This window comes from Rissa tridactyla, chromosome 1 (genome assembly GCF_028500815.1).
Source record: "Rissa tridactyla isolate bRisTri1 chromosome 1, bRisTri1.patW.cur.20221130, whole genome shotgun sequence".
NCBI classification, from domain to species: Eukaryota; Metazoa; Chordata; class Aves; order Charadriiformes; family Laridae; genus Rissa; species Rissa tridactyla.
Genome location: NC_071466.1, coordinates 209,927,737 through 209,938,231, shown reverse-complemented (window position 1 = coordinate 209,938,231; position 10,495 = coordinate 209,927,737). Strand labels below are relative to the sequence as shown.

The window sequence follows — 10,495 nt, the reverse complement described above, 5'->3', positions numbered from 1 at the left end:
CTTTCCAGTGGTCCAAGTGGGGTTATATATCCGCACTATTATCAATGGGCAATATTTGTAGTGTGACCCACCCATCTCTGCAGGAAGGGGAACATAAATACAAATACGTATGCATATTTCTGTAAAACAGCACCCTCAACATATAGGAGACAAATTTTACCTTCATTGTGCTGGAAAACCTCCTGTCAGTCTATATAAACATCATCTCAATTAGGAATGAACCTGATGGAAATTTAGCCAGCACCGAAGGGAGGCTTTTGTTCTTGTCATCAGGCCAGAGCCTCAGGAATACACACAGAGTCCAGGATGTTTATTGCAGCCTTGAAATACAGTAACACCAAGATTGGTCCTTCCTAACCAATTATGTGCTGTTTATTCTATATGTCAAAGGAATTTAGCTTTCTGCCTGTTAGCAAAAGCTCTGGACTGTCTTGAGGGTGAAGATTTCTTGACCTGTCAGAAGAAAAAGACTTTCTAGCAAATATCAGAGAAGGCCAGACAGTCACCTGGAAAACACCGAAGAAATCGAAAGTTCTGGAAGTGGGGGCATGAGGACTGGGAAAGTTTAGAATAAACCCAATGGAACTGGAGGAGGATGGTCATTAATCTATCTGTGATCACGTTGGTTTGTTCTCAATCTCTGTGAGTAGAAAAAGTTCCAAGAAAGAAATGAAGTGAGGCTGAGATTTTACAGGGGCACGGTTTGACCCTCCACACATGGGGAATTAGTTCCCAGGTGTTAAATGCACGCTGATGGCCCTGCTGTTGAAACCAAGGGAACTCTTCTGGGTGTCACAGTTCATAAGATAATCATTTCCATCTATTTTAAAGTGCTTCCCCTTCCTCCCAAAATTAATAGCAATAGAAACCATCTTATGTATCATTTGCAATAAAACAAGACTGTTTCCATGGGGGATCCATATAGTTTAGTGTCCTGTCCCTGAAGATGGTCAGCATTGGGCATGGAAGGAATAGTGTAAGAAGAAGCTATAATGGTACTTCAGGTTAGGGACTTCCAGAAGTCCTTACTAGCCCTTGGAGGACTCTTATCATTGAGCTACGTAACTCTTGTTTTGAAGCTCTGCAAACCTTTTGGAGTCCATAAAACCATTTGATAGACTAAAACTTAGGCACCTGTGTAGACAAGGCGGAAGCTTTTAAACAGTGTTTACAGACACAAAACAACAGACAGGGGCAAGATGTGAAGAAAGCAGTATGTAACCAGAATGACAGCAGTCCTACGTGGAAGAGAGTGTCTCTGTTATTTCCTTTTGCATTGTTGCCATAAATTATGTTTCTGTAAACATCCGCTGTCATTTTTATATTTTACCCATATGTTTAGGTATAAAGAACAGAATATCCTGCTCTCTGAAAACACTTGCTTGTATTGGGCTTTGACTTTTTCAAAGGTAGGATTTGTCTTCAGTCTGCAGTGATAAACATGTCAGGAGCAATGCCATTTACCCTAAAAATCCTGGTGTACAGTTTCCTTTTAGGAGAAACAGTTGGTAGTCAGAAGTTTGCTGTGGTTACACTGTGGAAAATGAAGTGTAAAAACACTGAAGCCTTTCAAGATTTAATCCAGTGTAAATGAAATCAGCATCTGGTCCATTTCCTTTAAGCTTTTACATATGCTCATAATGAACACATGAAAATGCACTTTTCAGAAAATGTTTAAGCACTGAAAGTGCTGGCTGCTTCTTAAGTTGTGTTGGGAAGCGGATCACAGTTTAAGAGGAGAGCTGTGGCATGTGGAGATCTTTGTCTCAGACAGATGCAATATAAAAAGCCGACTTGGTCCTAGTAAGAGGTGTCACTCTAACAGCCACCTGCCAAATCTAAGCTACCAGAAGTCTGTGAATGTTTCATCCAAATGCACAACTGTGACTTCCAGTGCATTTTACTCCCTGTGACAGCACTGAAAATAGTGCCATGCGCTGGCGCGTCCTCCAGTGCTGTCTATCACTGTGGATCAAACCTTCTATCCTCTCTTCCCCACTGCCCCCAAGCCATATCAAATTATATCTTTCAAGAGATCTGGTTTTCTGCTACTTTGAAATAATTGGAGTTGGAAATTCCAGTCACGTGTCTCCCTGGATGTATATTTTAAGTGTGGGAATTGGTGCGTCGGCTGTAGGAATACCTGTTGGAAGAAGGAAGGTCTGTGGTAGGTATGAAAGTAAAAGAAATTTAAGAATACATTCCTGCCTTTTAGAGATCTCTAAGTATTTCTGAGATAAAACTGTTAAAAAGAAAACTAGGTGAAAAATCCTGGTCTACAGACAGCCTGGGTAGGTTTCAAATACAGGGAGAAAGTCAGATAAGGAACTTAGATGTATTAACTTCCTTTAAATGAAATTCCAGAGCACAATATAGTGGGGGCCAGTCACAAGAACCGGTTAGGGTAACCTTCCTCTTAGGATTTGTATATGAGAACAATCTGCCCAGTTCCCCATGCTGTGGACTTCCCATACCGCACACATGAATGCAACAGATGTGAGCTATTTAGAGAGCAACTGGTATACATGCGTGCTGTGCTAAAATCAGCTCATTTTCCCATTAATTAAAATATTCTTTGTTTTCAGCAAAATAATACTTTAAAAGAATGAAATTCTTTCTACTGTTTGTTGGGAAAATCAGTAAATTCCTAGTGCTTGCAGTGATTTTCAGCGGAGTGACCTGGGGTCAGTATACAGAAGCGACAAATGTCCTGGTTCTCAGGAAGCGATCCATGAACACACCCCCACTCTTGTGGTATTGGGGTGTGACATTTATGATATTGTCTTATGCAGCAGTGTGACAGCCTTATCATTGGATGTTTTCTCAGTGTTCCTTGATCTTACTGTTTTTCATTGTTTTTCATTTTTCACCTACGAGTTACTAAGTTCTCCAGGAGAAAAAAAAAAAAAAAAAAGCGAGTCACATTATTGTTGTTTTACTGGCGGGAAAAATGAGACTTGACTGTCACATATAGTAGGGCAACGGCAAAACTGGGATTAGACTGTCTCCTGGTTTACTTTGGTGGATCAAGTTGCCCTCTTTACTGTACCCGTTTTATGGTCACATTGGGCTAAGTCATGAATCCTTTTTTTTTTCTTTTTTTTTTTTTTTTCTTTCACACAGGGGTGTAGTTTCTCATGGAGGAGGGTTTCTCAGGGGGAGTGTATTGCATATGCCAGCGTGACAATGAGTTTACAGCTCAGTCTGGCTTTGGTCTTTGGAAGCTGCAGTTGGGACTGTCATATGGGGAATTCGCTCATACCAAGGAGCTTAAGCTTCTGAGTTATGGTCTATGTGATTCACAAAGCCCTAATGAGACATTTTGATGCCTAGGAAGCAGTAATTTTATTGCATGCCTTCCCTTAAGCATCAATATAAAGAATATCTAGTATACACAATAAAACAAGGGAAGAAAGGAGGCTTTCTTTTGCTGCATCAAGTAGTTATTTAAGATCAGTGTATTTTTCCTCTAAGTGCTTCCACCACCTCTTATTCCTTCAAAATAGGAAGGAAGCAATCCCTTTCCGCACAGAACTCAAATTCAGTGAGTGAGTGTTATGAGATATGCTGATCAGCTGGTGTCCATCACTCCAGATACGGATACATCCTGCTGGTGCTACATGTACCACTAATAAAACACTTTGGTGTTTCTCGTACCAGAGACTGTGCTGATAGAGAAGTGCCAAAGCACGTGTGCAGCGTCAAGCACGTGAGAGGCTCCAGCGAAACCCCCAGGGCTGCTGAAAGCCATCGACCTCAATGAGACACTCAAGTGCTTGCTGCTGGCATGAGTGGGTCTATCTTGGGGCCATGAAACTGGAAGTAGTCACGTTGGTCAATTGGTCTCACTCCCTGCTATCACCAGCAACTACCTCATGTAGCAGTTATTCCTTTCATAACCTGGTCCAAATCTGCTGTAAGGGGCCTTGAGGGATACTTCATGCAACTTCTTTAGCAAGGTCGTCGCTACAGATCAGAACCTCGGTAGTCTGGTATTGCACATTTATTTATTTTTTACCTACAATCTATATTTATTTATGACCAGTATATACCCATTTCCTCTGACTGTTTATAATTCTGGTCTTTGTAGCCCTTTGATTCTTCCTCAATAATATTACCAGTCTTCATTTGTGTTAGTGATGGTTCCCAACTTTGTGTCATCTGCACATGTTGTTGCACAGTGCTGGGTTTCTGCCAAGGTAAGTGAAGGGTGTACAACATAGGATGAGCTCTGACAGTGTTTCTTGAGGAACTCCATGAGTAACTTTCCACCACAAGCTCTTTACTTATCACACCATTTTTTTCTTGTAATAATGGCTATTTTTGCCAGCTGAGCTAATCAGTTTCCATGTGGCAGCTTATGAAATACTTAACTGGAACCCTGATGAAGAGGAGCTCTACCACGTTATTGTGGTATGCAATTCAGCTATGTTATTAAAGAAAAGTGCAATATCAGGGCGGAATAATGGCTCTTTACCAAGTTACATTGTCTTTTGTACCATGCTACATATTTATTGGAAACTTACGTTATTCCTTCCCTAACTAAAAATTTGTTTTGAAGCCTTACAAACAGATGAAATAAGACCCATAGGCCTGCAATTTGCTTAGATACCTTGTGTTGTTCCTCTTTGGTATTGTGACAATATGCAATATTTTCCACTGCTTTGGGAAAGCCCTGTATCATACCAGATTTAGTAATTTTATTAGAAATTATTCTTGGAAGAGATGTAATTTCATCCAAGTTTCTTTGGAATCAGAGTTCAGTGTTTTACTTTTGAGGCATCACTTCCCCTGAAGATTTGTAGTCTAATTGTTACTCTAGGAAAAAAAGCGCATAGAGAAAGACAGACACAGAAAGACGAGGAAAATACTCTCTTATAACTAGTATTGTTAATTCATGACAGATGGCAGCTGAAATGAAACTCTTAGACGTGAGTCCAGCTATTATTTATATATACATATAATGATTTATATATATCATCCATATATCAATTTATGTCTATAAATAATGTATTTCATTTTTTATAATTCACTCTTCCCTTTTCAGTCTTTTCTTATAGTAAAAATATGTGTTGGGAGGAAGGAAAAATGTTGCTTTTAGAAATTACTCTGCTCCTGATCTGAAAAGGACCTTTGTGGTTTTTAATGTTTTGTTTTAATCAGAAATCAATTTCCAGCTACCCTTTAAAGTGATACCTTATCTGTCCTACACTTATGTACTACTTAATTTTGTACTCCGGGGAGGTTTTCTTTCCCTCTGCTAGCAGAGAAACGCATTAACTTGCATTTATTAGGAGATTTTAATTTCTTTCCTGTTTCTAAATTTAAGAAAATATTTGTAGAATGATTTAAATGTAATAGTAAGTTTTGTTTTGTTTTGTTTTGTTTTGTTTTTTTTTAATTGGGCTATAGAAGATAAAATCAAGAAATCACAACAGTAGCTGACCTTTGGAATTTTGATATGGATATTTTGCAAGGAAAATAAACTGAAGATTAAGAGAAGAAAGTAATCCTGTTTAAATATATAGTTTATGTATTTCAACTAGTTACATTCTTCCCTTAAATTCAGTAACCCCACCTAGCTAGCTAGTCTAAGATTCCTCCAGACATTTCAGATACAGATGCGACCAATAAATATATTATATATATATAATTTGTAGTGTTTTTAAGATGAAATTATTATAGTATTACATGTCAGTGTTGTTGTCACCATCATTATATATTGTTTGGTTGTTTAGGGTTTTTTTTTTTTCCTTTCTTTGAGGTTTTACTTTTTGGGGAATTTAGGAAAAAGACTTTGTTGAATAAGATGTTACCATTGTAAGTTCAGCATGTGCACTGAAAAAAATTATGAAACAAAATGACCAATTTCAAAGCATCAAACCATCTACAAGCTGAAAGATTTTAAATACAAAAGAAACTACCAGAGCATCTAGTCTTACTTTTTGCATATTGTAAAACTAAGTAACTTGTTTGAATAAAATACGATACTAAGACCTGATTTCACCCCCTACAGAAGAGTCCACACAGCTGCATGTAAATAGGCTTATGCATGTGAAAATTCAGTGAGACTATTTTACATGTGTAAGGTTACTTGTGTGTCAGTGTTTAAGGGAACCAGGCCTGTGGTACTGATACACAGCATGTGATCTAATAAAAAAATAAGTTCATGCTTTCTACCTCAGCACATTGGCTCATTATTTATTATGTAATTTTCTTGACCTATTACAATTTAGAACTGACAGTTTCTGGGAACCTCTCATTTCTCATATGGAAACCTAATAAATATCACTTTAACTCCCCCATATATAATCGCAAATTGATTTTAAAGTTGGATCACTTAGCTTCACTTTTCTTTGTCTAATGTGGCCATGTATAATGCTAAATGCTGAGGCCATTGAGTAGCTGGAAAGTAAAACAATTGATTTTTCTATGATTATTGACTGCGGTCAATTATCATACAAAAGAGGGTGTGTATATCTCAGCCTGACTGGTCCAGCTTGTACGACAAACTCTATTTCCCATGAAGGAATATGTACAAGAGTTGAGGGTAGATTTGAGTCCATTAATACGTGTGATGCTTTCAAGCAGATGTCTTCAAATGTAACAGGGCCTCCCAAAGCAGGGGTCCGGTTCTTCTGTGTAGTTGGCAAGGAGAGCTGGACGTTTTCAAAAGCCTACAGAGGGAGACCTTGTCTACCTTATTGAATACATAACCTTTGGCCAAAAATCTCCAAAACCCCTCAAAGATCTCTAGCATTTTCTGTTACTGATATAAGGATCTTGGGCAGAATTGGGCATAAAGTTTATGTACAAGAGAGGTGAAGATCAGATCTTAGCTCAAGTCTCGTTGGCCAAATGTATTTGGAGATCCATGTTCTTATGTTCCTCTGGCTCTTCCTTTTCATCAGCTTTTCTTCACCAGCACCTCTTAAGCCTCAGGCTTTCCTTCTCCTTAACCCAGTGGCACTTGGGACAGACCAGTGCTACAAGCAAGACCCCTCCACCAGTTCACTGGTGCTGCCTTCAGCTCTTCCCAATGGCTTTGCAATGCTCCCAGTACTTTCCAGCATTGTATACTGTGTAATCCAGACACGCTGGCATGGCTGATTTCAGATTGCTCTTTCGTACCTGGATGCTATCACGACATCATTCGAAGAAAATGCTCTGGGAAAGTAAATTTGTGCTCCAGTGCTGAGATGTTGTTATACTGCCTTATCTCTGACTTTAAGTAAATATTGCTGTAAAGGGTTAAGGTTTAAGTAACTTAAAATACATTATCTTTACTAAGAGCTTCTAATCAGAAAGGTAACTGTAAATTCACTTGAGAGGAAATTAATTTCCTTGCAGAAAGCCAATATATCCATTTTCAATGGGAAGAGAAGAGGAAGAAGTGAAATAAAAAGAATGTTTCCAGATTGAGAGGAACACTGACTGTAGATTTTGGACAGTGATAAAGCCATTTGACACAGGACACTCCTGTGCTTTCCTTACCAGTGTGGGACTGGTAAGCCACATCCTACAAGGTGCCAACAGCTGGGTGACAGAAAGGGAATATTACAGCAGTTAACGTCTCTTGCATGTGGTTGAGTTGTGCATCCTTCCTTGGTGATGATTTTTTTCTAATGCATATTATAATAACCTTTTATTCCTATATATTTTACTATTTAAGATTTTATAATGTGTGATTTGAGACACAACACTACTCTAAAGCATCTGTGAGTACTAGTAAACTGCATCCTGGTACCTGGGACTTGAGGCAATTTCCTAACTAATATTTGCTCAAAAATTAGTGTGATTTGTCGTTATTATTCATCATGAGAAATGAGAAATAGTTATAGCTTTGTCTTGTCAAAATAAGAAGGAAAAAAGATCCATGTTCAGCATGGTGATTCTCTAAGATTTTATGTTTAGCTTCTATTTTGAACTTAATAGAATCAAACATACACTCAATAATATCCAGTTTTGACTGTTTAGTTGAAGTCAATGAACCAGAACCTGAGCTGTTGTTTGTTGATATTTCTTCACTAACGTAATTGGGGTTGCAGTTACTGATAGTAATTTGTCGTCTGGCTCCATCTACATCAAAGCCTAGTTTATAGAATTCTGCAGTGCAGATGAAAGAAGAGAAACAGTTATAATATATGCTACCAATTATCTAAGGTACATGATTCTCCTCTAAACTTCTATGTCATTTTCTCAGTAAACTCAGTGTTGAAGAGTGACATTTTTAACCCGTGCACTATTGATTTCTGTCAAATGTACTCTTTGTTCTACAAATTTCCCTTGAGCTACCTTTAGTTTTTTGAACAATACTTCTTTTCATTTGAAAATTGGCAGTAACAGCTAAGTATTTTTTTATAATGGCTTTGACAAGTTCACTGGACCAAATGTATCAGAAATGTAATTTCCCTTGTTTTGCAGTCAGTTTAGTTTCAAGATGATTCGGCTTGTCATGTCTTTGAGAAAAACTTACAATTCATAATGGTGACAAGGTGTGCTAGGCAGATCAACTAAGTACTTTTAAAAAGTATATATAGACAATGAAGAAATGAACAAAGGACAAGGGTTTGATTTAAAGCCTCTTCCCTTTTTGGAGTGGAACCCTGTATTCAAACTCATGTTCATTTTGATTTACATGCAAATGCCTTAACGTGCATAAATCTGTTTTAACTGTTCATTCAAGGAAATAGTTATTCTGCAGTCACAGGACAATTTATAATATTAATAATGTTTGTCTTATTTTAACTATGTTACAGATTTACTGGCCTGCAGCAAAGGAAAAGGTAGAATTATGCAAATTAGCTGGGAAAGATGCCCATGTAAGTATGGAATATATTTTTTACTATTGCTGAGAATATTGTATATTTGTGTATTTCTTTGTAAATGCACAAAACGGATTAATAAGCTGCTGTTATGCTTTTTTCCTGAACTAATGAACTAAGTGTTTTTTCTTCATTTAAAAAAATGTTACACTTCTACTTTTTTCATTAAAAGTTAATACTTCAAGAAAAAAAATATTAAATATTGCAAGCAGCAATCATGCTAAGCCATTCTTGTATGTAATAAATGCAGTTGAGAGATGAATGGCCTTTCCTCTGAAATGTATCCCAGGCGATACTCCCCTGAAATCCTTTCTTTCCCATCAAACAGCTTCTTTTTGGAATATCCTGAATGTAACTTCATTATAATTCATTAACTAAACAGAGTAGCAGAGCAGAGTACAAATTAACTTAATTTGCAGACAGCTGCAGTTAAGGTTAAAACAAAATCTCAGACTCATTAGCTTTTCCCTGGAACCACAAACCCCCTTTAGGAAGTCTTTTTAAGAAGTGTATTTAAGGTGCATTCATATATACAGTAAAACTTTCGTATCTCTTTTGCGTAGCAGAGATTACATCATGTGTCTAGAACCCACCAGAAATGTAAATATTTCCCAGCTGTATAATAAAATGTCTTCCTTTTCTCTCCACAAGTCCTGTGGTTTCTATCCAGCTTGTCTGTTACCAAGGTGGACTCCAGCTCAAAACACTCTCTCAGCTCTCTGCCTGAGGAATTTCAACTTTTTATCCTAATTTATTGCTACGCTTATCTTTACAGCAGACAAAAACTAAACAACACCTCTGCTGAGCACTGGGAAAATTCTGATACTGGTCTATATGGAGGATTTCTGCTGGTCTATTTCTTCACTAAGACAAAAGGGTCAAAGAGGGGAATATTTGTTTTGGACATAAATCATAAATATCTCCTTTTTTGCTTCCTACATTGTCTCTGCAGCTTGCCTCTCACTTAGGTATAGGGTAGTAGCTTAAACATATGCATAGCTCTTGTGTATTCCCTCCTAAGTACCTTGTTATTTCTTTAATTTTGGGGAAGGCTGCAGCAAGCCTTTCCTACACCCCATGTGGCGGCCCTGCAGCGTGCGGCAGCCTCTTCTGCTGCTTACCAGCAAGGACCAAGCCCAGCTAGAGCCAGGACTGGCCCGAGCATCCCACAGGACCCAGAAATGACCAAATAAAAGTGACCAGTAGGATGTGCTGGTGCACAGATGCACAGGTGCTAAGAAAGTTCACTCATACACAAAACATGCCCTTGGAAGTGCATCGAAGCCCTTCGTTCCACCACAATGATTTCTATCGTATAATCTTTGGTGTTAAAGCTGACGCAGAACCCTGAATCAGGAGCAAAGGCGAGAGATTTGGTAGCCAGACTATCCCAGTGGCTCTCCGACCTCTGCCCAGTTGTTGGTAGGGGTTGTTTGCTACAACACAGGCTGAGCAGATTTCCTCCAAACTGCACTGTAACCACATAACTTCTCATGGCTGTAAGCATTATAGCAGAATTAGCCTTGCAAGTCTGATTGATGAACTGCCTAGGAGACAGCCACTGCAAAATTGTAGCCGTCACAACTTTGAATTATTTGGTAAACAGTCTCTGCTACAGTAATTTTGATTTTAAATACACCAATACTATGGCTATCACCTAGTACAATATC

At 38.2% G+C, this 10,495-nt stretch overlaps 1 protein-coding gene across 10 annotated transcripts in view; it reads left to right on the top strand.

The window, feature by feature from the left end:
* The window catches only part of SEMA3D (semaphorin 3D), a 147,322-nt gene that overhangs the window by 67,735 nt on the left and 69,092 nt on the right, over window positions 1–10,495 (top strand). For all 10 annotated transcript variants that reach the window (XM_054189132.1, XM_054189133.1, XM_054189136.1 and 7 more), the window contains one exon: window positions 8,760–8,822. In XM_054189132.1, the coding sequence (XP_054045107.1) occupies window positions 8,760–8,822 (63 nt within the window). The remainder of the gene's footprint in view (window positions 1–8,759; window positions 8,823–10,495) is intronic.